The sequence below is a fragment of the Brassica oleracea genome, chromosome C8 (genome assembly GCF_000695525.1).
Source record: "Brassica oleracea var. oleracea cultivar TO1000 chromosome C8, BOL, whole genome shotgun sequence".
In the NCBI taxonomy this organism is placed as follows: Eukaryota; Viridiplantae; Streptophyta; class Magnoliopsida; order Brassicales; family Brassicaceae; genus Brassica; species Brassica oleracea.
Window position 1 is genome coordinate 2,148,829 of NC_027755.1, and position 26,190 is coordinate 2,175,018.

General features: G+C 34.4%; 4 protein-coding genes and 1 long non-coding RNA gene across 51 annotated transcripts in view; 3 read left to right on the plus strand and 2 right to left on the minus strand.

The window, feature by feature from the left end:
• The window catches only part of LOC106311584, a 4,810-nt gene extending 3,361 nt beyond the window's left edge, over window positions 1–1,449 (plus strand). Inside the window, exon 2 of one of the 2 annotated variants that reach the window (XM_013748807.1) lies at window positions 398–1,449. In XM_013748807.1, the coding sequence (XP_013604261.1) occupies window positions 504–1,094 (591 nt within the window). In that variant the 5' untranslated portion in view covers window positions 398–503 and the 3' untranslated portion in view covers window positions 1,095–1,449. Of the gene's footprint in view, window positions 1–391 lie in introns of both variants that reach the window. The other variant, XM_013748806.1, reaches the window with a different exon arrangement.
• Window positions 1,450–1,548: 99 nt separating this feature from the next.
• Window positions 1,549–3,613, minus strand: LOC106311582 (uncharacterized protein At4g06744). The gene is made up of 2 exons (XM_013748802.1): window positions 2,647–3,613; window positions 1,549–2,221 (listed from the first exon to the last, which is right to left on the minus strand). Exons 1-2 carry the CDS (start codon window positions 3,507–3,509, stop codon window positions 1,645–1,647), a joined length of 1,440 nt encoding a protein of 479 aa, XP_013604256.1. The 5' UTR covers window positions 3,510–3,613; the 3' UTR covers window positions 1,549–1,644.
• Window positions 3,614–6,205: 2,592 nt separating this feature from the next.
• Window positions 6,206–12,230, plus strand: LOC106312764. 34 transcript variants are annotated; one of them, XR_001264197.1, is made up of 13 exons: window positions 6,206–6,567; window positions 6,665–6,802; window positions 6,903–6,979; window positions 7,079–7,113; window positions 7,194–7,236; window positions 7,542–7,588; window positions 7,746–8,478; window positions 8,567–10,295; window positions 10,379–10,583; window positions 10,652–10,833; window positions 10,927–11,304; window positions 11,381–11,480; window positions 11,584–12,230. XR_001264197.1 is itself a non-coding variant. In XM_013750403.1 (12 exons), the coding sequence occupies exons 7-11, from the start codon at window positions 8,570–8,572 to the stop codon at window positions 11,265–11,267; spliced, it is 2,157 nt and encodes a 718-aa protein (XP_013605857.1). In that variant the 5' UTR covers window positions 6,206–6,567; window positions 6,665–6,802; window positions 6,903–6,979; window positions 7,182–7,236; window positions 7,542–7,588; window positions 7,746–8,478; window positions 8,567–8,569; the 3' UTR covers window positions 11,268–11,304; window positions 11,584–12,230. The 34 variants fall into 34 exon arrangements, 1 of the variants encoding a protein (XP_013605857.1); XR_001264209.1 differs by lacking the exon at window positions 7,079–7,113 and having other exon boundaries at window positions 7,182–7,236; window positions 11,584–11,725; window positions 11,806–12,230; XR_001264215.1 differs by lacking the exon at window positions 7,079–7,113 and having other exon boundaries at window positions 7,182–7,236; window positions 11,584–11,725; window positions 11,904–12,230.
• A 3,316-nt stretch (window positions 12,231–15,546) lies between these two features.
• On the plus strand, window positions 15,547–17,710 carry LOC106307348. 12 transcript variants are annotated; one of them, XM_013744282.1, is made up of 8 exons: window positions 15,547–16,093; window positions 16,185–16,225; window positions 16,263–16,275; window positions 16,363–16,478; window positions 16,690–17,017; window positions 17,089–17,130; window positions 17,212–17,251; window positions 17,344–17,710. In XM_013744282.1, exons 4-8 carry the CDS (start codon window positions 16,403–16,405, stop codon window positions 17,503–17,505), a joined length of 648 nt encoding a protein of 215 aa, XP_013599736.1. In that variant the 5' UTR covers window positions 15,547–16,093; window positions 16,185–16,225; window positions 16,263–16,275; window positions 16,363–16,402; the 3' UTR covers window positions 17,506–17,710. The 12 variants fall into 12 exon arrangements, 6 of the variants coding, with proteins under 6 accessions (XP_013599736.1, XP_013599737.1, XP_013599735.1 ...); XM_013744283.1 differs by having other exon boundaries at window positions 16,759–17,017; XM_013744281.1 differs by having other exon boundaries at window positions 16,185–16,310; window positions 16,395–16,478.
• A 5,132-nt stretch (window positions 17,711–22,842) lies between these two features.
• Window positions 22,843–24,664, minus strand: LOC106309835. Of its 2 annotated transcripts, XR_001263623.1 has the most exons (5): window positions 24,330–24,664; window positions 24,101–24,197; window positions 23,810–24,013; window positions 23,683–23,721; window positions 22,843–23,485 (listed from the first exon to the last, which is right to left on the minus strand). It is a non-coding gene; the product is annotated as an uncharacterized LOC106309835 (long non-coding RNA). The 2 variants fall into 2 exon arrangements; XR_001263622.1 differs by having other exon boundaries at window positions 22,843–23,721; window positions 24,330–24,662.
• Window positions 24,665–26,190: the final 1,526 nt, after the last annotated feature.

Below are 26,190 nucleotides of genomic sequence, written 5' to 3' on the forward strand. Positions count from 1 at the left end.
ATGTCTTGTTTTTAGCACATTCTTCTTTGGATTTCTACAACTTGTAATCCTATATATAGGGCCTAAGAGCCACGAAATAAGATAAGCTTTTTCCCCTTTTATTTGAGTCTATCTATTTGTTCTTTGTAGAACACTTCTTTGTTTCTTGGTGAGGTTATCTCCGAGTAAACAGCCTCTAATTCGTTGGACCTGTGCGTCATATCAGGCAACGTTTAGAAATCCTTCTTTTGGTGGACTTGTGAGTCATATCAAGCACCAACTGAAGTCTGGTAGTATCATTGGGCCATCCGCAACCCATTGTGTCACCGTTCAATCCATCAGTTCTCCCTTTTGGCGAGTTCATATCCCTTTAGTCCGGTCGAGTGATCCTTCCCTATTTTTGGGCGTATCACGTTGTCACCACCAATCGCCGCCTTCGAGAACCGAAGGGCGGTAACCTGAACCTCGTCGACTAAGATTCATAGGGAACCGGAACACGAGCCGGAAAGTGAAGGAACCGGAAGATGAGCGTTTACTACACTGCCTCGGAGACGGCCATAGACGACCGCTCCGACACCGCAACACAGCAAACCACAACGAACCACCATGAAAGGCAACAACACACGCCATTACCCTACACTAAGCCCGCCCTCGAGTTGAAAGAACCTCCAAGGCATCCATGGCAGAAGCAAACGATGGCGGCTCACCAAGACGCCGAGAATGAGACCACCAACCGCAACCGCTGTCTCTCCAAGCCGACCGGAAACCAGATCGGAGCGGAGCGGCTCCACCTCCTTCACACGCTGAGGCCTCTCCGGATGGTGAAAGGACCATCTGTACAACCCAAAAAGCCGACTTCTTCAACAGCCAAGCCTGACCCTTACTGTGTCGAGACTCCACCACCATCTGAAACCACAACGGACCCGGATCTCCTCGCGAGCAGAGATGAATACGAGCAATTCTCTGGCGCAGAACCAACAACAAGACGGCAAGAGCGGCATGGGGTTGAAGAAGCAAAGGAAAGACGAGATCGTAGGGAGAGAGGGGAGGCTCCGGCGCCGGAACGCGCGCACACGCGCCGTCCAGATGCCGGACCCGAGCTATGTTGCGTTTAGATCTAGGGAGCGGAGGAGAGAGAAGGGAGCGGGGAGTTGATGCATCATCTTTGTCTTTTCTTTTCTCCAGTTACATATTGAGAATAGTGGGCCAACTTGTCACCATGCATTGCTGCTTCTTTATTCAAAAAGTGATAGAAAATTAGAATTTTGTCTAGATTCTACATGTTGGAAACAAAAAAACAAAGGTATAATAATGGACCTCAATTCTTAGATATAAAACTGATTGGTAGTACTGAAAGTGTTTATATATATGGAGTGTGGATAAGTTAACGGAGGTACTGCATGGTTCATAAGAATGAGAATCCAATACACTAAAAGAAGAAAATTTACTACAAAAGCAGAAGATGCTTAAAATGTTGTAAAATAGAGGAACGTTTAACGTGGTATTCACAGAAATGAAAATGGACTAAACAACGATGAAAGATACATATATGTTTAGGGGATGGATCCGTAACTTCACAACCAATGCATTTATTCATTTGTACTTGGAAACCACAAATACATCAAACCATATATTATAAGCATATATAACATGATATAGAAAAGGTTATCGGTTCCGAACCCCGTCCGGGTTAAGTACCCCGTAAGACACCGGAGAAGAAGCTTGAGCTTCTTTCACTTCCAATCGTTCTTGATCCAGTTTAACGCCGTTTGGATTCTTACCACATGGGATCAGATACATAGACTTGGGATCAGGACAAGTCTGTCTATGCATGAAGAAGGTAGCACATTCCTGTGCCGTTTTCTGGTTTGGAAGACCAATTATACAGTTCATACGAGCGTCGAGAATGCTTCTCTTGATGAGTTCTCTACATTTTGGACCGGCCTGAGTGAAGTAATTATAGGATAGAGAAAGGTTTTTAAGAGAAGAAAGCTCGCATACAATCTCTGGTATTGTTCCATAGAATTTGTTTCTGGCTAAATTGAGTTGTTCTATCTTGGCTAAACAACCGAAAGAGTATGGTATTAGACCGGTTAGCTGGTTAAATCCAACATCGAAAACAGTGGCTCGGTTTAACTTTCCAATTTGGTATGGTAAGCACCCGGTTAGAGTGTTATTCAAGAAAAGGACTTCTTGTAGGAACTTGATGTTGCCTATGCTGGCTGGAATTGGACCCGTGAACCTAAGTCACATCACCAAAAAAAGATAAAAATAAATAATTTAGCTACTTACCAAAACACAGACTATTAGTAGCTGTAAGTAGGGACACAAAAACAATCTTGAAATTAACCGGTACAACAATTAATAAAAATATCCAAAGAAAACAATAAAATATATTACATTAGTTAAATTATAAAAAAAATTAAATATGAGTTTAGATTTATTGATCAGGGTTTATATTTAGTATTTTACAGATATTTTTTAGAGTCAAAGTTCAAGAGTTTGAAATAATTATTCATTTTACTTTTTAACTAATGTTATTTATGTGATATTTATCGTAATTTTTTTTGGTGTTATCTAAATCATTTTCCCACTAATTAACTCAACTGGATTATTTACCAAATAAAAGAAACTTAAAAACTTAAAAACTTAAATCTGAAAGCTAACCTGTTGTTGGCGAATGTGAGATAAAGAGCAGTGATGGAGCCAAGATTGGATGGAAGCTTCTGAACAAGATTGTTGTTGTTGATGAACAAGACGTCGAGATCAAGATTAAAGACCTGAGGAGGAACACAGCCTGAGAAAGTATTGAACCTGAGATCAAGAAACGTGAGATTTTTGGCTTTCAAGACAGAAGCTGGGAAGTCTCCTGTGAGTTTGTTGTGGCTTAGGTCGAGCTCGAATAAGTATTTTAAGTTGGTGACTTCAGGAACAGAGCCCAAGAAGTTGTTGGAGTTTGCGTGAAAGATCGTGACTGTATTTAGCTTGTTGAGGAAGTTATGTAACACGAGTTTCTTGCCACCGAAGTTATAACCATTAAACTGGATGCTCGCGAGTGCCTTATCAGTTGTGTTCGGGAAGATTGCGCATTCAAGTCCGAGGTATTTGTTGCAAATGTCGGGGCCGTTCCAAGTCTTAAGAATATGCATTGGATCGTGTGTCACTAGTTTCTTGAAAGCTTGGAGGACTGGAAAGACTTTCTCTAGTAGTGGGCTCTCAAAGCCAAGTAGCGGCAACGGTGGCTGCCCCGGCGGCTTTGGCGGCCTTTGTTGCGGTGGATGCGGCGGTTTGGGCGGTTTGGGCGGTGGAAGTTGTGGTGGAGGAGGGCATTGAGGAGGAGGTGGTGGAGGAGGGCAATCTTCCGGTTCAGGTTCCGGTTCTGGTGAAGGTGACGGCGGTGGATTTCCACCGCCTCCAATGATGATTTCTAAGGATTTTCTCTCGGTGATGTGGGTGTCTCCGATAGATAGAGTGAAATGGACAAGTGAAAGTGAAAGAAGGAGAAGAAGAAGCGAAGAAAGTGAAGCCATTGGTTTGAAGAAATGATGAGGTGAGTATTTAGGATAAGCATGGGACTACATATATAGAGAGATTTTTGAAGCATAGAGAATGGGAAGACTCGTAAGAATTTGAGAAGTCAATGGACATATTTTTGGAGGTAATCACTGAATTAAATAAAATGAAAGATAATGTAACTATTTTCATGTGTATGGTTGTATTTTTGGCTAAATAATATCTTTAGGTTGGAATTGATTAGGTCGGTATGTCAGATTGGGCCATTAATAATTCCGTCCAGACATTTTAATTTTTAAGCCTTCAAAAAGGATTAAGCCCATTTTCAACATCCAATATCTGAAGGTACGAAACTTCAGTTGATGATTGAGAAGGTAAAAAAAACCTCATGTTTTTACATGCATAAAGTACATGTCTGTGTTACTGTGTAGATGATTAAACATGTCTGAACAGTATATCCTTTTTCTATTTAAAAGTTAAAACAATAGCTTCATTTAAAACATTAAATACTTATCTCTCTTTGTCTGGATGTCTGAATATTAAAACATTAAATACTTACACAAGTAATTATTTTAAATTTTACTTCTTCACCAAAGAAAATCACATATCTTAGGTCTGACTGAACCAAAGTTGTTGAAATAAACCAAAATTTTAAGTGTACGTTCAATTTCAATCCAATTTTTCTTTTAAAAATGGTTACCGGCTAAGTTCGGTTTGAGTCAATAATCAGTTAATTCAGTTTAATTTTAAAAATGTAATCAAATCATACCAATCACCACTTAAACTACGTAACTGATAGACCCGGCTGGGAAAAAGATCAAGATAAAATGTGTGCACATCATTGGTGAATGATTAGATATAGCCTTACAACAGCTTGTACACCAGCCAGACAGTGCAGCTGTAGCTTTGTTCTCTCCAGAGAATGATGATAATGTGGATGTAAATGACTAATAAGTAATAACTCTGTCTTTTGACAAATAACTCTAAATGTCTTTCTAAAGTATTATTGTTTTAATGTGTGGTATAATTATATGTCAATCAAGGAATACACCTTGGACCCATAAGCAATAAGTTTTTACATATGTGTTTCCACGGACCTCTGTCGTTGTTTGAGGACCGATAGTAGGTGGGGAAGTAATATTGGACTGTAAATCTTCCTATCGGAAAGGTGTTCATAAAAATCGGTACATTAAAGTTTCTCCACTTGTAGTGCTGCTTAGTTCTTATTGCAACGAAGGCTATGTTATATGCTTAAGAAAAGAGGAACATGAATCCCCTGTTGTTACGTTTACTTTTTATAATATTTAGCTATACATACTTATATGTATTTTTAACTTTAACGAAACAACTTTTATCTTTTCTTTTCAGTTTTACTTCTCAAGTTAGTCGATGAAATTTTGAAACGTAAAAACAATTGTTCTTCTGATGTTGATTAAAAATAGAGAAAGATCAAATGTAACTTCAAAAAAAAAAAACAATTGGAAAAAAAAACAATTCAAAAGAATGATGAGCGTGTGAGGAAACCTTAGAAGTTTTTAAAGTATTTCTTATTTGATCTGATATCAAAACATTGCTTTATATTAGGCACAAATAGAGAATGATACATGATTTAATCTTGACATAGGCATATAAATGGAGAAATGGTCCTTCTTACATGTTCTCTGGGAGCCTTGGATCTTGTTTCTGCAGTCAAAGATCCATCAACAACACCCGTATCTTCAGACTTCAGTGTCCAACATATTAAAACGATGAAAGCGAGGTAAAAAAAAGAGAGAACAAATTTAAATGTCTTTAAACAATAAATCTCAAAAACCTATAAAACTTGGTTGAAACATGATCACTCAAGATTGTATAACCCAGTTAACTAACTGCAAATGCATAATAAAATATGCAGTAGTAAGTAGTAGTACAAGATCGAATTGAAATGGACTACGAATTGAAATGGACTAGATACACACTTCAATTCTCAATTCAAATCAAGCTAAAAGACACATAGATTGGTTTGTAAATAAACAAAAAATGCAATAGATAAAAAATTATGTAAACGATAAAAGAAAAGCGCTATGCATCTGGTAATTTGTAGGAAATCAGATTATTAATGCAAGTATTTTTTTTTAGGGAGTTAACGAAGAACCATTCATGAACTCAAAACATAGAGAACTAACTTTCGTGGCTCCAATTACAATGTCTAGCAACCTAGAGAACTAACGCTCGTTGAACCTACGAGATTAGACATGTATTAAGTTTGAGTTTTGATATATTCACAAAGTACAATAACATCAACTCTCATTGGTTAGGGACACTTGCTCACAAGGATTTGTTTCAGGCAATAAAATCAACTTTTGATGTATCTAATCAACCTAAGATCAATAAACTAATTGGCCAAATCAGTTGAAGCATAAAGAACATTGTGAAAAATCTTATGAAAATTACTAATCTATCAACCCTAAACATCAACCGTAAACATTCAGTCTAAATCTCTTCAATCTAATAATGAAATTACCTCGGACATGAAAGCATGAACACAAATCAATTTTAGATAACATCTTTATATATATCTATCCTATACTAAAAGGGATATATGAGGAGTAGGGAGGCTGTCCACGTCCTCAATTAAATCGACCAATAGAAAATATTTTGTTGCCACGTCACAAGCGCTGAGATAGAATGGACATTTTGTGTGGGCTACGTAAAATTATATTCGGCCCAAAGGTGTTTAAGTTTTACAATTCTCTTTTTCCATTCTTCCATTTCCTCTTCTCTGATCCCTGAGTTCATGCATTACCCTTTAAACAATCAAAGATAATCTTAAAAGTCTTCTTGAATGTGTCGTTCCTCCTCCTCTTAATCATTCTTCTATATAAATCTCCATGTCTATACCTAAATCCACCCAAAATAAAAAATCAAAAAATCAAAAACCTCATCTGAAGAAGCTACATCCATGACCATGAAATCCACCGGATAATCTCAACTCTCCACCAGAAAATCTCCAGTCGCCGTATATTTCAACAACCTCTCACCAGGACTAGGATCAAGATGGAGGTCGCTTCAGAGGGTACCAATCTCATGAAGAAGGTTCATCCTGATGAGCACATAGTACCTTCGTTAGGTTAGAATCTCAAAACAGTGGGTTTCAGCAAAGTTTAGAATTTTGCTTTATATTTGTATGCAGAGATCGATCTCGAGTTGGATTGCTCTAAGTTTGTAAAAAAGGCTCATTACTCTAAGGTTTTTTTTTTTTGTCGCTGGTGGAGATTTGTTGCAGAACGCTGTGGCTTTTGAGTTCACATCGGCTCCAGATCACGTTTGTGTAAGCTGTAGTTATCATTCTTCGTTAAACCAAGCATTTAGGTGATTCGTATTACTTTTCCCACTCTCTTTTGCATTTAATCGGCATAACCATCTTTCAGAGTAACCGATTGAAGCTTGGAGCATATATTATTTTGTAGGCTGCGATGAACATCTTCCTTGCTACACAGGTATGAAGGTGATTATTACAGAACTCTCTTGCAATAGTATCATTATCCTCCAAGGTAACCGCTGGAAGGTCTAAACTATAAATGTGTTCTTTCTGTGCGATTAACAGCCACACTGCTACGAATTCTCCATGTTCAATTGATTGTATCTCTACAACTCATTATTCCTTTGTTATCATATAGATTTATTGAAAAATGCTAATCCTTTTGTAGTTTGCTTTGTAGCTCTTTACGAGAGGATGGAGCAGTTCTTCTGAATGCTCTTAAGGTGAGTTTTATTTAGACGAAGCAAAGATTTTTGGGTCCACTTCATGGATTTGCTGTACCTATTAATTTGAGCCCCGTGATATGTTTCTATCTAGGATGTAATTGTCTGTAAAAATCTGTCTCTTATCCATTCAGAAAGCTCAATTTTTACTCTATCTAGGATGTAATTATCTGCGAAAAGCTTTTTTGTGCTTTAGTTCTGTCATGTCAATGGTTTTAGATCTTGTTGGTGTAGTTATTACTTATGTTCTAGCCTCTGTAATTGGGTATTGCTAGAGATTGATGTAACTTGGTTTTGTTTCATAGGTATATGCAGCACTACGATGATGTTAGACTGTCTAACCTTGGTATGGGTATGTATGTTCTTAATCTCTCTCACCTATACATTATTCTCTGTATATTGAGACAGTGCCTTTCTATATATATATATATATAGATATCAGCGCAAAAACTTGACTTTACTGAAAAATTAAATTCATCTAATTTTTCCTGTTTGTTTAATGCTTTAAGATGACACAAACGATCCGGTTGAGACTCACCAGTAGCTAGGAAGTGTTAAGGACTGGATCAGCTCCCGCCACCTCAAAACTCTAAAGCTCACAGATTTCATTCAAACTTCCTTGATATCTCAATAGTAATGTGTTCTTCTTCCTTCCTTTACACCTTAGAAAACGTAACCCAATTTTTGCATATTTAATTTCATGCCGTTTTAAGCCAGTCTATTTTATTATTTCACTGACTGAAGGTAAATCAAGTCTTAATGAAAGTCACTCCCAAAAAAGACCCTTGAAGCATCTAAGATGAAATCTACAGCTTTTTGTAATAATATATACTGTAAACTTTAGAATCTATCTTCCTCGGTTTTGAAAACCGGACCGGACCGGCCGGTCGAACCGGTTCGACCGCGACTCGTTTAGTAAGCCGAGTCCGGTTCGATTCAAAACCCGGATTTCATTAAACTCGAGCAACTCGGCTCAAAACCGGTGGAACCGGTGACCCGGGTTGACGTTAAAACCCGGTTTGTTATTTTGACACATTTTAAATTGTAATTAGGGTTTTATATCAGGCTAATCCTACATAATAACTTAAGTTAATAATAGTTATACTTAAACAGCCGTCTTTTTTTAATAATTCTCGAGAAAAAGAAACCTAAACGTCTTCTCGTCGTCTCTCACTGTCGTACACCATTCTCCATCTGAATTTTCCTTTGCCACAAGATTTGGAATTGCACTTGTAAGAAAAAGTAAGTAATGTGATTCTCTTTAACGGTTTAATTATAAGATTTGATATAACATATAAATATACTATTCTTCTTTTGCTATTTTTACTAGTTAATGGAGGGGAATCATTCAGAACCAGATTTAGGCGTACCTTCTTCTCAACGTTCAGTTCGTCGTAAAGATGACATAGCTTGGAGATATATAACAGAACGGACTGAGCAGAATAGGAAGAAAACTTTGATTTGTGACTTCTGTCAGAAAGAGAGCGGAGGTGGAGGCATTAACAGAATGAAACAACATTTAGCTGGGGTAAGAGGAAACATAGATTCATGTACCAAAGTTTCTGCAGAAGTTCAGTTTCAGATGAAGCAATCACTGAAGGAAAATGAAGACAAAAATAAGGAAAAGAGAGGAATACCACTTGATGATATAAACATTGTTGCTGATATGAATGATAATGGACAAGGCATTCATTCTCAGCCATCTGTTACTCAAACCAAAAAGAGAAACAGAGGTGGAGATTTACATGGGTTTTTTAAAACAGGTCTGAGTGATCCTACTCAACCAAGTATAAAGGCATCTATACAAAGCAAGGAAAAGGTGCATGATGCTGATATGGCTGTTGCTTTATGGTTTTATGATGCATGCATTCCCATGAACGCTGTGAACTCTCCATTCTTTCAAGTTATGTTAAGCAAAGCTTCTAGTTTAGGACATGCTTCGTATCATGCTTTGAGGGTTGGGTTATTAAGAGATGCAAAAAAACATGTATCTTTGATCGTTGAATCATTTAGAAGCACTTGGGCTAGCACCGGCTGTACCTTGATGGGAGATGGATGGAAAGACACTAGAAAAAGACCACTGATCAATTTTTTAGTGTACTGTCCAAAAGGAGTTACGTTCATCAAGTCGGTTGATGCATCTGATGTATACACAAATGCAGAGAATTTGTGTAATTTATTTGCTGAGATGGTGGAAATGGTTGGCTCTGAAAATGTGGTTTATTTAGTGACTGATAATGCACCTAACTACAAGGCTTCAGGTAGATTACTTGCGGAGAGATACCCAAATATTTCTTGGTCTCCATGTGCAGCTCATTGCATGAATTTAATATTGGAGGATGTGGGAAACATGCCTAATGTTAAAGAGTTAGTTTCTGCTGTCTCAAAGGTAACTATCTTTGTCTACAATCATAAGTCCACTTTAAATTTTTTGAGGAAGAGGCAAGGTTGGAGGGAAATCATTCGTCCAGGAGAAACCCGCTTTGCTACCACTTTTATAGCCCTTCAGAGTGCATATGCACATAAAGACGACTTACAAGCTTTGGTAGTAGATCAAGAGTTCAGGCAGTTTCTGAAAACAGAGAAAGCAAGATATGTCAAGGCTGTTGTTTTGGATGAAAACATGTGGGAGCATTGTTTGTTGATCGTAAGGATTATGGCTCCAATGATATGCTTGTTGCGTGTTTGTGATACTGATGAGAAGCCATCATTACCATATGTCTATGAAGGAATGTATCGAGCACGTTTAGGCATCAAGAAGATATTTGGAAAAAAGAAGGAATTGTATAAGCCTTATACAAGGATCATAAAGAACAGGTGGGATAGAATGTTGCGCCATGATCTTCATGCTGCAGCATACTTCTTCAATCCAGCTTTCATGTATGATCAAAAGAACTTTTCAAAAAAGCCTGAGATATTGAAAGCGATGTTAAATTTGATGGAAAACCCAAAAGGGTCTGACAGAACAAAGATCTTTGAGGGGATGACAATGTATAGAGAACGTGAGAAAAGCTTCTCACATTCATCAGCTTTAAGTTGTTCGAAAACCACTCGTCCTGGTATGTCTTTGCATATACTTTTCTCTTTGTTATTTATTTAGTACTTTGGAATATTATTTCTCAAGCAGAATTTTCAATTGCAGATGAGTGGTGGAAGTTCTTTGGATATGATGTTCCTGTTTTGCAGAAGCTAGCAATTCAAATTCTTAGCCAAACTGCATCATCATCGGGCTGTGAGCGTAATTGGTCTTTTTTTGAAAGAATTCACACAAAAAGGAGGAATAGATTGGAACATCAAAGACTCAATGATCTTGTCTACGTTCATTACAATTTGCGCCTGCAAGATAGGTGAGTTTAAGTTCAAATACAGAGCTATGAGATTATAGAATATAACTATTAAATGTTCATATGTTCAGGTTCTCAAAAAGAAAGAGGTCATATGATCCGATTGATTATGAGTCCATTAATAAAACTGAGTTCTGGGTAGTAGAAGAAAGTGGAGAAGCTGAACTAGATTATGATGAACTTGAGAATGCACTTACTGAAGAAAACCCAAAAGATGGAGAAGATGCAACTTCTGAAACCTTGAACTTGAACGGTAGATGCATCTTCTATTAAACGACATGTTTTTTTGGCTATGATGTCTATTATTTAACTCATGCATTTTTCATATATTTTTTTCTTGTTTTAGAAGGTACCGAAGATGAAGTGCCATTCTCTCAAGATGATACAGCTGAATAAGTTTGAGATATTCTATCATTCTCCAACGGATATTATTTATCTATTTTATGATGCTATTTTAGATATTATTCATCAAACATTTTTATATATGATTAATTATATAATATTTATTTATATTAAAATATATAATAAATATAAACCCGGTTCGACCGGTTGAACCGGTTCGACCAATCAACCAATGAGTACGCCGAGTCGATGTCCGGTCCGGTTTTAAAACATTGCCTTTAACTGATCACTTCCTGACTTTCAGAAATCATGGACCAGCTGGAGAAAAAAATGTGTTCTTTGTAGAGCAGGGAAGGACACATGCGTCATAAACGGAGACACGGTATATAATAAATCCCTACTGATTTAATTTATTTTCACCAACAACTATACCCTAAATACAACCTGTCACCATGAAGCGAATTAAAGTTTGTGAAAATGGATCTGATGGTAAAGTACTAAAGCTGCTCCAAAAGACGGGAAAGCTATTACTTCTCAAGACTACATGTACATGAAAGTGTGAGACTCTAGCTTATTACTCTAAGTTTAATACATATGCAAAAGGGATTGATATATAAAGATGGTACTGAAATGCATTATTGATTCACTTTTTTTTTGTTAGGCTCTGTACCATTAGATGCAATATGTAACCACTGACCATTACAGAGCTTCACAACAAGTTGGATGGTGAAGCCAACCAGACTACAGCAGTTTGTAAGCTAATCCAAGAAGGCTACATGAAGATTCTAGCAGCCGCTGTCTAGGTTTGCTTTCTCAGTTCAGACCCTACTCTTTTAAGGTTTGTTGATCATAAAGCTGCATCACTAATGCCATGGATATATAGAGGGAAGCGTGTAATTTTCTCAAGTCTAACCGAGTAGAAGCTGAATGTAGTTAGAAAGTTATTGACCCATTAACCACAGTGGAAGCATATGTGAACAGTGATGGTGTAGCCAATGCGCTTATCCAACACCAGTGGCGTCCAAAGTCGTTTATTACTGCATTGTCTGTAGTTTGCCAGAGACATGGGATCTTGCCGTTTCCACATCGAATAATCCATAAGCTGATTTTGGCATGGAACAATCGAGTGCTTTAATTAGTTGTGGATGCTCTCCAAGAACTTGAAAGAGTTATCAGTAAAGTGATTTTACATTTAAGGTTCTTTCGTCTCACATGTCCTCTTCAGTTCATACATAATATGATGATCTTAGGGTTATAACTTTCTTTTTGATCAACCATCAGGTTTAATATCACTATATGTTTTTGATACGTCAATTCATCTTTTCTTTTCTTTTTCTACTGCAAATTGATGTCAAAATCAAATTAAGGATATAAACTATAATATAGAAGATTATTTTGAATTAAGAAACCTTTGGTGGATTATTTTGCTAAATTTTGCTAAACAAATATACAGTGATCTATCATCCTAGAAAGGTATATCCAAGCTAGCTAAATTAATTGAAGTGTCCCTGTTTTAAATTCTTTTTAATTATTACTACCTAAATGTTGCTGAGAGTAGAACTCGACGTATATGCGAAGTGGTGGAAGCTAACAAAAAGTAAATCACCTTCACTATTGTTTTACATCTTAACTTTACATTATTATTTTTTTGTAAAAACTTACAAATTTTTAGATACATAGCTTAAAGATTGAAATACGTTCCAACCACCCTCCATTTACCGCTCAAGACTTCAGTCTACACTCCACTATCATCCTCCACACCGGTTTATGTTTATGGACTTTTGGTACTACGTCCGCAAATCTATCTAACTAAAAATTAAACTATGTTTGCGTTTCTTGGTTTTCATTTAACTTGCAAACACAATTACCAGTGAAACACATAAAATAAGGTAACATCACAACACATCTAGGATCCACCTACATGCACCTCGACGAGTCTCTTCAAAACTAAATCTTAAAAGTTAAATATGAAGCAATAGAAATCATTGCACTGTATCAATAGAAATCCATCCATCTGAGCATTGAACATGCTCGACGAGTGACAAAGCTTTAAATAATTGATCGAACATGATTACAAGAAACAAAGGCTACAATATTATGTCATCCAAATAACATTAACAAGAAATGTGCCTACTGTTTTCTTTTTTTTTTATAAGTAAATGACTAGGCTGTTTACTTCATTTGGTACATCAATAAAACCTATTTCCAAAGATTAGATTCACTAAACATTTATTATTACTCATCTGCAATAACTGTTTTCTATGTATATATATATATCATAATTTTCACATTTCTATAAGGAAATGACTAAGTCTTTGCATCAGATTTTTAGAATATGGCCTCATGACACCAGTAACAAATACATCATTTGTATTCCAAACTATACAACAAACAAGATTATAAATGGTAGTAATACAAAGTCCAACAATCCTCGATTATAAATGTCGATTTTTCAGGTTTTGAAAGCCTTGCTAAAGTGATTGCTATATGATATGTTTGGCATCTGATGTGATTTGTAGTCTGAAGAGGACTTGAAACTGAAGCAGAACCTGGAGCTCTATGTTGAGAGGGTTCAAGACCCTAATCCTGAACTGCAGAAGGCTGCTCTCGAAAGCATGAGGTAATTCGTGTGTTTCTCTTAACCTATTGTCAATTTAATTAGTTGATAATACTTATATAATCTTTTTTTTTGGATTTTATAGTATAATTTTAATTTAGTCTATGTTTTTTTAATCTGTAGGCAGGAGATCCGTGCCTTAACAAGCTCCATGACGTTGTTAGACCGGATGCCAAAGAGGTTGTCATGGCTGGAACTTGGAGGTTCTCAAAGGTTTTGTGGTTAGTGATGCTACTGATGTGGAGTAGAATAATCTATAAACTAACTCTATATAGATATGATGACAAAATTGTAAAGTGGTCTCACCTTGAATTTCTCTCATTCTGTGCATTCCTAATTGGAAAGAGATAATCAACATCTAATATTATGTTACTCATAGTATATATTAGAAATGATCGAACCGTAAACCAATTAACGATGATGTAAGGAAGACATAAAAATGTATTTCCAGTTATCACAAATATAAAATCAATTGACAACAACTTAATTATGTCTAGCGTAAGACAACATAGAAGAGTTTCCATACCTTCTAATATTATAATATCTCATTAGTGGTTAAATAAGTTTTCTCTAGCATAAATACTCACTCCATTCTTGGAGTTTAAGCTTTTCTATCTGATGATTTTAGTAGTTTGATCCCAAAAAAAAAAAACGGTCGAACTGTACATTGTAATTGGAGAAAGAAAACAAACAAAAATCAACCAAAGACTTTTAAAGTATATGCATCAAAAATTGGAAAGAGCAATTATCTGCAATTAAAGAATAAAACAATAAAATTGTAAAAATACAAAATAAAACAAAAAATATTCACAGAAAAAAAGATTTAGTAAAAGAAAATCATAATATAATTTCCATAATTGATAGTGCTTAATTACACTAAAAAGTCTAAATTTACAACATACACAGTTTTATTTACATCTTTAAACTTATTATCTAATTAAAATGATTCTAAAAAAAGTGGCAGCATGAAGAGTTAAAAAATATACGATAAAATATAATACATAACGTTAAAAATATATTATCACTGATCACTGAAAAATCATGTTAGTAGTAATAAAAATGAAATGACAACACATTTATTAAAACCATAGAACGGCACGCAACAAGGTGTTATTAAATATACAAACTACAAATTAAATATGCTCAACGCAAACACACATAAAAATGAGACATCATATTTGGATATATTTAAATAAATAATTTTAAATATATTAGATTCTTGATAATTTTAAAATCACTTAAAAGAAACTAAATTATTAAAAATTAATATACAAATAAAACTAAAGCAATATTTTGTAACGTCAAAATAATAAATGATAAAAAATATATTATGTTAACAAAATAGACTTTAGATTTTAAAGATTTCTAATTCATGTAATATTACAAAATTCAAAGTTTGTTTATTACAATTAATAATTTACCATTAGATATATTAAAATAATATTCTAGATCGATATTCAATTGTCAGTTTTCAACTATTACACGTAAAAAATATATTATTAAGTACGCTTTTTATTGAAAGGAGGGTTTTATATTTTAAGTAGGTTATTGGAGTACTTTTTATTTTCGTGAATTTATTCGAAATGAGATTCCAATCTTTTAAACTAAGATAATTTATGTTTTATACATAATTATATTTTTTTAACATAATTCTAAAATCTCGGACTTGATTTTACATATTTTATTAGTTAATTGTGTTACATATAATAGAAATACTTACTCCAAACTAAAAATATATTAAAAAATGAAATTTTAAAATTAGTTATATATAATTTAATAAAAAAGTTCACATACAAATAAAAATGATAAATGTAACAAATATAAATATATTATCCGCGCGGAGAAAGAATCTTAGTATGTATAAAGTTGGCTTGTGGTCAGCTCACAGCCTTCCAGATCATCAATCACCTAGGGGCAATTCATGACACGTGTATCCAAAATCTTAAGTGCTCTGATTTCGTTTTGTTTTCTGGGCTTTCCATTTAAAATTGGGCTGTAACAAATTTGTGCATTGGTAATGCTTTGTCCACAAAATTCCAAATCTAATCTAAAAAAATCTATGACGATACCGCTTCACCTCCGCTTCGGAGCGCCGGAGTAACGTTATGTAATTATGACATTCAATGGAGGAAACCCTCTATGTCCTCTTCAACGCATCTTCAGTTCGTCACTGGAAGTGGGAGCCCTCTCCAAATCCCTCCATTCCAGCGACCTCATAGATCCCAAAAGATACTTCTAATTTCTATTTATTTTTTCCCTTCACTGATTTCGTACTTTTTTATAGATGCTCACAGTCAGTCTCTGCCAAAAGTAACCGGCTCAATACCTTCAAACACATTCTGAAGGAAGGATCTCCTATGAGATGAGAGTTTTTTATGTCACCAGAAGCAACCAAAACTTCAGATTTGTCGACAGCCCTGTTGCTATTAGATTCACGGAGATACAAAATTTGATGAGATAGCAGAAACCATGAACCCTCTCCCGGTGGAACTTTTCAGGTTTAGTGATTACGAACAACTCATGTTCTTGACTAATACAAACACGGATTTGTCAGGTGCGTTTCTCTTTCGATTCTTCTCAGCCATTCCCGAGAAATACTTTTCATCGCGCCTGAAACTATCATTACTACAATTGTTTGGTTTCAGATATTGCTGGTGAAGCGAGGGATATTAAAACCATTTACAATTAAGAAACCCAAAGCACTCAACGTATTATGCCTAATATAAGAAGTCACAGGTCCCCTTTATTTTGTTAACCTTTTTAAGACCAAGGTTAGTTTTAATATATCAAAATGTTTTGCATTTCATCTCTTCAACTATGCAGGAACACCACTGTTTGTCTTATTGTTTTTGAAGGACTTACCATGCTTCTCCATAATAAATTAGTAACGTCTGGTGTTGAGCCTTTAATGATGAACATCAACCTTAAATTAGTAGGAGGTAGACTTATATCTCCACACTCATGTTCTTTGCAATTTCTAATAAGTTAGTTTTTAAAGCTTGGATGTACGCAAGAAACTCATATAGAGCAAGTTTTCTGGCCTCCTCATCACGTCGTTTGTACTTTGACCATCTCTCCTTAGTGGAATCTCTTTCATATATTAACCCATGCCATTTGTTTCTTTTCCACCCCATTTGTTACTGAGTACAGACGGTCAGAGTTACCTTAAAGGGTTAGGAGTTAGCGCAGAAAACCCCTCTGACACATTCCTTACCCTAGGATCTGTAGCAGTGAGTAAGGTTGTTCATCTACTTCTACAAAATATGGAGATGTCAAAGAAGATTGAATCTATAACAGTATCAGAGCCCAATGACTATATCCTGAATTCACCGCCTCAGGTTAGCACACTAACGTCAACTTATGATCCTTTATTATCTGTCTCTGATGGGCCTGACTCTGCAGTGTATGTTACTTTTGACGCTGAGATGACAAAATTGACCAATATTTGTGCTTCACTGGTCATGGTATCAGTCACCGGGTAACCCATTATATCTATGTATATCTTCTCATGATTTTTGACGTTGTTTACTTTGACATTTTGTGATACAGGACCCACATGTCAGGGCCCTCCCACAAGGCCTCCAAGATATTGTAGGCAAGATATTCACTTTCCGCTTTACAAATTCAATCTCTCTTTTAAACATCACTCTTTCCCTGTCTCACGAATTTCAGTCGTCACCAGCGCCCATCAATAGCTAATTTTGCGGTCCAGGTGAGTTCAACAACTTAGAACTCAAGTATTTATCCTCCTTGCGTGACTGGCATATTTTCAACGGTAATGACAACCCCGGCGATGTTAAACAGTGTTCTGTGACCAGTAGAAGGTTCAATAGTCATGGTATGATTGAAGAAAACAGAGGCGAGGCAGCTCTACTACGAGCTCGACCTGTTGTTCTTGAAATGACTGTGGAGGAGCCAACAGTTACAGAGGATGGACACTCTGTAAAGAAGGCACGCGTTGAGTAAAATCTCAAGGGAGTCTATGACCCTCATGTCGTCGACCACAGCTACGCTGGAGTTTTCTCAAATTTAGCATAATAATGAAATAGGACTACAACTCATTCCCACCCGTTATGTTAGGGTCTTTGTTTTTTTTTTCAAAATTTCGTGTGTCTCAAGTAAGCTCTCTTTTTATAAGTATATAAATAACAACTCCTACTTTCCGAACTCAGAGGAAGCTCTGACTTGAAGGTTCAATTTAGTCACTTATTTTAAGCACCAGTTTACAACAGTCAAGTTCTTGACTCATAGAAAATGTTCCTACCATGTATCACACACTTGACGCAACCCTTAACCGTAGATTATCATTTCCAGCCATACATTTTATTTGTAAAACTAATCACTGCTGTAGTACGAATTTCTTCAAAAAAAAAATCATGGCATGTGCACATGTATTAATCAGATGTAGCCACTTAAAGACCTAAAACTGGCTAAAAGGCCAATTATCAATGGAAGCGGACCCTCCTGATAGTGCCTGAGATTTGACTTCTCTTTTTGCGTCTCATTTTTCAGAGTTTTCAATCACTACTTTTTTTTTATTCACCGCTTATTGTCTTATGTTTCGTTCCTTCCAAGTTTTTATTAGAAATTCCAAAATTTTGGTTAAACCTTTCCCTCCCCTCTTTTCAGGTTTTGACTAAGACATTGTTCTTAAAATTTCATGTGCACATGTTTAGTGATTTATAGTTACTTGATGGCACCAAGGATCTTTAATATATACGGCCAATTAGTCTCCCCAACCGTTACAAATAATACATCTCGACAAAACCAACACTTATAGTAAGTGTCTACATAAGCTCAAAGCCTCACTTGATGGCCTCTCACATATACCACTTGACAACAAATATATAGAACATTATCTTAATATTGACACCTAGCCAAACACTTATGGACTTCTTCGTCTGTATCATTCGTATTTACTCTCTTTTTGGTCAAAAAGAAAAGACAAATCTTGATGATAAATATTATATGTTTGGTTTGAGTCTGGAAAACGGTTATGTTGTATACATAAGCCAAATTACATTTCATGATAACCACAATACAAATACATGTTATTAGACAAAATAGCTCAAATTCAAAGGTGAAACCACATTTCCCATCACATAATCTCTTTTCTCCAGAATTGGTGCTACTTTCTAATGAGGACTAATTGCTAAATAAATAAATAAAATATACTACAACACAATTACCATTTCTAATATTTAATTTATAATATAAAAAGTAATATATAACACCAAAATTTATAATAAACTAACCTCTAAGGCTCTAACCATTCAATTATCCCAAATTCTTAATTATAGAAAACTCTACCTGTCCATAATATATTTTTCGTTTTTAACCTAATGTTTGCAGTTTTATCAATAATCTTCTGTTTACTATCGTACTTAAAGTAGAAAAATATTTAAAATAATTATGTTTTCCATGATTTTTTTAAAAAAGTGAGATATACTTATGATATTTAAAAAATGGTAAAACTTAATGTTACGATTCTAAAAACCCATCAAAATTTTAAAAAATTATATATTTCACATTCATTTACTTACCCGCCCATAGGGCGGGTTAACCCCTAGTCATTAGATAAAGAGAAGCAATTGGGGTTCAGAAAATAATATCTCTTCTCCCCTCAACTCAAAAACATAATAATTTGCTTAAAAATAAAGCTTAATTCTCTAATTTTTGTTTTGAGAGGTGTTTATAGATAACTAGGGCGAGCCCGCGCTATGCGAGGGATTTGATATATATGTTTTGATAAAATATATCATTTTGTGTAAATTTTACTCAATTTTGTTTTCTATGTTCAGTTGGTTTTGAGTAGAGTTAGGAAAAATATCTATAAATTTTGATTTGATTCGTTATTCGTTTCGATTCGAACCAAAAAATCCGGATATCCGTAACTCTACGAAGCAAAAAATAATAATAATATGCAATATCCGTAAGAAACGAATCAAATCACATAGACTAATATTTTTAGGAACGGATATCTGATCCGATCCATTATATGCATATATATATATATATTTGAAGAAGTATATATATAAGTTGTATAAATATTGTATTTTATATAAGTTTTCAGTATTTTTATTTACTATATTTATTATATTAGTTATTATAATTTTAAAAAAGTAAATAAACATCTATTTTTTCTAATAAAATATTATTGTTTTATATTATTTTTATATTTTTATTTATTTTACAGATCGAATCATATATCTGGTCAAAAATTTAAAATTTTCTGGATATCCGGGACATCAAATATCCAGATGACGGTGGATCGAATCAGATTGGATAATTTATTATTTGGCCAAAACGGATCAGATGACGAATACCTCCACAAACCCATATATCTGATTTGTGTCCACCTCTAGTTGTGAGTGTGATTATGTTAAGAGAATGAGATTGAATTTTCAAATACCAGTTTTTTTTTTGTTTGGGTATTTAATACAATGGAGAATGAAGTTTTAATTTTGAGGAAATTTTAGTTGAAGACATTTTATAGTTGTTTAGGACAATGTCAGTAATTACTATTATTAACAATTGTTTTTTTTTGTTTTTATGTTATATTTGACGATTTATTTTTGCTTTATGTTATGGTGCAATTATACTGAGTAATTATGGTTACTGAATGTATTGTAACATAATTAACCACGTTGAATTGCTTACTAAAAAGTAATAAAATTCAGTTTTTCTTTGTTTCTTTTATTTGATGTTTCTAGCTATATTTGGTTATATGTTCTGGACTAAGGGGGGCTTATTCAAACAAGAATTTGTATGGAATTTAGTGATTTTAAAAGTTGATGGACTTTTAAAAGTTAAGTAAACTTAACAAATAGTTTACATAGATTTCCATTGATTGTGATTGATCTTCATAGATTTGCATACATTTTGTTTTTTTTTAATAAATCCTATTAAGGAAATATGTAAAAGTTTTTTTAGAAAACTTTCCAATTTTTTAAAAGCTCTCTGTAAGTAGAGACAATAGTAAGAGATGATATACGGGTCAGAGATGATGTACAACAAGTCCCGGCCGAATCAAGTCACAAGATCGATCGAGATCAACTCTTGAGGATAATCTATTGTAGCCATCTTGGACCTCATGTTGCTACGTACAATTGGAATCGATGTTCCTTAGTAACACTGATAGCGATGAGTTGAGCCACCTCAGTCCTTCATTCACCCACATGATCCAATTTCCACTACGAAAAGACACAAGGAGATGATGAATGTTTCGGAAATGATAAATGAGTGTTGGGTAGTTTTCTGTCCATGGCAATGATAGGAGCTGCGCCTCGAAGAATGAGTTGGTAGAAGATCGTCAGCCATGAAAGACAGCTTTCCACCACTATTGCTTACGCTATTCTGCCAAGATGATGACACTCAAGCATTGATGCTTCTTGTTATGGTGTAAGAACATCATTGCCGCTTTTTTTCTTTGTATATGATTTTCTTCTTGTTACAGTTTTGAAATAAATGGGCAAATGTTGAAATTATTACTTGTTTGTGTAACGCTACGGAATCAAAAATAGGTTTTCTATTATATGGATTTTAAAACTCTTATGAGTATACATCAGATTTTCAAAGTTGAGTCTCATGAATAAAAAAGTAAAGAATTTATATCCCAATAACAATAGAGTTTGATAGAATTAAAAAATCAATCATAAGTAAACTTTTTGAATAACAAAAGATTTTGAATGAATTTTAAAAATCTTTAAACCAATAACAATGGAGTTTACTAAGAGTTTAAAATTCCATCTACCAATAATGATGGATTTTCAAAATTTTATAATTCACCTAGACTCATTCTACCAATAACCCCCTAATTTATTACTATGTTTATTAATAAGGCAAAAATGTACAAATAACAAATCCAAGTGTTAGCAATAAACAAAATAACAAATGTATTATTTTAAATGGAGAAACTGAGCGTAACATTTATCAAAATTTAAACACTAATAAATATTTATTTAAAATGAGAAACATTAATTCCTTTCTTAATTTTGTTAGTTATTTAATATCCATTTCTCTGCCTTCATGTTTTATATAGTATTTTGTAGAGTATATTTTATTAAAGTATAATTTTGTTGTATAGATGTGAGAACTAATTTCCTGTTTATATATTGAAAATTTATTTAAAGTATGTTAAATGTTTCTTCAATTACACATCTCTTTATTTATTTTGGATTGACCCTTTGATATCAAGGTGTGGCAAAAAATAGCTACAATTTTTTAATTGTTTGTAATAATATGGGATTATTACTATTATTAATTTTATTTTTTTTAATACCATGAGATTTTTATATTCACTATTGTATGAATTTTTCTTTTGATTGATAATTATAGGAATCTTGTGAGTTATGACTCGTGTTGATTTGCTTTTTATTTCCAAATTAATGCGACATAATTTAACAAAAAATGAAAAATGTGATAGAAATCTTGCGAGTTATGAGGGGCACGGACTCGTGCTGAAGAAAACTTCATTTGCTTGACCACGGCTGCTTTCCTCAACTTTAGCTTGGCTCAACTGGAGTCTTCTAAACAATTTTAACTTTCTTCTCCAACAATCATGTCGACAATATAGTCTTCAAGTATTATTTCCTTATTTTTAACCCCGTAAAAACATAGTAAAAAGAAAAGTAAATAAACAGTCTTTCACAAGTAGGGGTGGACACTTTACCCGATACTCGAAGCCGCATCCGAACCCGACCCGAAAAACCCGAACCGAAATCTGATCCGAAGTAGAAAAATACCCGAACGGGTATTAAGTTAGGAGAGATTGGATATCCGAACCCGAACGAGTAATATTCGAATCTGAATGGATATCTGAAGATAACGGAACATATGTATACTTACCCTTATATTTCTAGTTTACATCTCTTATTTTTTAAAAAAATATTTATATTGATGTTACACATACTTTAAGATCATAAGTATATATATAATTATGGAGAAAATGACTTTTTGTTTCATGTATTAACAAAAGTTACATTCAAAGATTAAAAACAATACCCAAATTAATATCTATTTGTTTTTGAAATATTATCGCCAAACCTATTAATCATTTAATCTATAAAAAATAAAAAAAACAGTCAAGTGAAATCTATATTTTTAAATACAATAAACTTAAAAAATGAAATTTTTTTTTTTCTTTTAAAATCTAAATATCCGAACCCGATTCAAAATAACCGAACCCGAAGTAAAAATACCCGAAACCGACCCGAAGTACAGAAATACCCGAACAGGTTCTCTATCCCTATACCGAAATACTCGACCCGAACCCGAACGCCCACCCCTGTTCACAAGCACTCATGGGTTGCATACTTGAAAGAAAACTTATAAAGTCAACGCTATTACATGTTGTGTATAACTATATCACTACTGACCTGAATACAAAATTGTTGACCCCACATATTGAGGAACTCTTTGAATATTCCATGTTTGGAAACGACTGTGAATCCGGACAAGTTTTAACATTGCTATGCATATCGTATTTGAGGAATGCGTTCTATATCTTCATCCTATGCTCCTGTCCTCTTCTTCCATGTTGGCAAAATGGATGACCTTTGAGTGTGCCGACTTCAGTGCATTATCTCTAAATGCTTCCTAAATCCGAACCACTGCTTTTGTGGCTGTTCGCTATGCCATCAGAGCATCGCTATGGTTCAGTTAACCATCTAGGAGAGCGTCTCAGTTTGACATCTCCCCCTTGAAATCCTAGTGGTGTCAATTAGAGCCTACCTTACTTTAGATAGTATTAGAGCCTAAACCTGGGACATAAGCAATTGCAGAAAAAAAATCTAAATGACTTATTAGGATATAGAGGAGGTGTAACCATTAACGTTTGCTGGAAGCGCAGGCCCAGCTTCCTTGGGACCCCGCCGATTTACCGAAGGTGAACCTTATATACATAAACGAACCAATGCTTTCTTCCACACAATCAAAGAGGTCACAGCTGAAGATGTATTCAAAATTTTTAAGAAGATCGATTGCATCTACCGCTTTATAAGATGAGTTATAATGTAAGTTTTTCATCATAAGTAAAAAAAAGGTAAAACTCGGGAACAAATAAATTTTGATTTAAAAAAAAACTGAGAAGAATAAGTAGTGATATGAGAAGCTTTGAACTAACTTATAAAATGAGTTATTTACCTGTTTGCTGCAGCACCATCTACAACTGAAATCTCCAACCTTATTTACAAACCATCGTTTTATAAATATATATACATGTTTCAAACAAAAACGAAAAGAGATTAGAAAGTTAGGAAAGATAACTTACACCGTAGACATCCCTGGTGGGAGACTAAAACGATATATTTCTTTGTAAAATTGTGTGCTCTCGTCGAACATCTGGTGACTTGCATCGAGATGTTTCTGGAAGGTCAGTGTCCTCTTTTGTGGTCGGCGAGATGGAATGTTCCCGCTCAGGGTGAACACGTCTTCTTCAACTCCGTGCTGGTTCGATGCTCAAACTTCAGAGCAACTTATTAAGGAAATTGGAGATGTGAGACAATGTTAACACGCTTAAGCTGCTAATAATAGGATCATAACACAGACTGAGTTAAACTACCTTTAAGATGCTAGCTCATGTATTTTGTTCATTACCACCACTAATACACCGTCCCACAAACACTTGTCCAAAACCACCTTTTCTCAGCTTTCTCAACCTTTACACATCAGTAATTCTCTAATTTAGACCTGTTAAGAGACATAATCATTAGTAATCATCTCGGTGAGAATAGACCAAAACTATGCATAAGTGATCATCTTTAATAGCATAACCATCGAAAAAGGTTTACCCTTTTAGGGAAAGGAGGAGTATTCCCTTCTTCTTCATGTGCAGCCTCCTTGTTGGAGCCACCGCTATTTTTACTAATCGCTAGCAACCCTTTTGTTGCGCTCCTATGTTTCTTGTATGTAAGATGATTCAGATATACGACGGACACCATCTGAATAACCTGGCCACAAAGACTCCACGGTGAAGCTCCGGCATAGCTCATAACTCCCACTGTTACAGAGATTTCGAAGAACCTCAGGCGTCGCTGCCGCTGAAGGAAGAGGAGAGTTGAACTCCATTTTTTTTTGCTTAATTTGATTTAGGGTTTTCATTCATAGGCCGGCGGGCCGCATAAAACATGTGAATGTATCAGCCGGAAAACACAATAGATATAAGCAACGTTAAAAGCCCAAGTAAATCCATAATAAATGAAGTGTTGCGTTTTGGCGGACTGGACAGGTGTCGCTTCCAGAGAGCACGAATTGATGACGTGTCATCTGACGTGGACACTCTGGGAATGATTCAAGGTGTACTTTATATATAAAAAATGGGCTACTTTGGAAAAAGGAAAAACCAAAACAGGAAAAGGAAAATTTCAGTCCAGCTCATGCGTGTCAGATCAATCGATCAAACAATGGGATCAATTGATTCAATTCTTGTCTGATAGATCTCTTCACTTCTCGTTGCGGATCGATTGATCCATAAGTCCCATCGATCGATCATATTGTTCGGGATAGACGGATAGATCGATCCATTAATGTAACAATTCCCAATCAATTTATCCTCAGCTGCCATTTGCTCATACTGCTTCAAATTATCACAAAAATCCCTTGAAATCTATGTAAAGCTTCACAAAAGTCTCCAATAGCATCCAAACACCTATAATACCAGAAAACATAAATAAAAAACTACAAAAACCTAGAAAACTACTAAAAACCATATCAGTAAATAGTAAAAACTAAGATATATCAAAGCAGTGATACTTCTTACAAATCTTTCAGAAGGAGAAATTCTTTTTGATTCTTTTGTGTGCTTCATGTAAAATTTTCCTTCTAGATCAACTTTACCATTTTGTCAGATCTTTCTTTGTTTTGAAGAGTTTTGTTATGCTTTTCAAACTAAAATCGGAGCAGATTTCTTGTAAAGTCAATTTTGTGTTGTTCAATCTGTCAATTTTAATGCAACGGAAACAAATTCTGTGGATTAAAATGATCTAAGACGGCGGCGCACTTCTCATCACTAGAAAAGGAAAATTGGTTAAGAGAAAAAATGCTGATAGAAGAGATTATGTTTAATTGGTGTTGGAGTTAAGGAACACCGAAGCTTCCTTATGTATAAATGTATCATTCAAGTTTTCCAATGATTTGATATCGAGTTGCAGTCATACTTTTCATATTGGTTTTAATATTTATCGTTATGGAAATAGATTAGGATATAAAAGATTACTTATAGGTCAATTATACTGAATACTAGGGATTAGCCCGCCCTACGGGTGGTTGACCAAATGTGGAAGTACAATATAAAAAATTAAATTGATTTACAGTAAAATTAACATTAATTTTAACTACATATTTTCTTAATTATTTTAATTATTAGTTTATTTTTTGTTTTTTTAAATTATATAATTGAAAATGTATTTATTATTTTTTGCTTAAGTATTTTCCTACTTTGAACATAATAATAAGTATAATGAAGTTAATAAATTTTACTTCAATTATTTCTCTTTTGTTAATTTGTGTTTCTTAAATTCAATAGTTTGTTTTTTATATTTATTTTTAGGAAAATGTAAATTTAGACAAAACAAAAATAAATATCTAATTCACGGTAATAGAGAAAATATTTTAAATTAGGTACCTATTATAAAAATATAATATATTAACAAA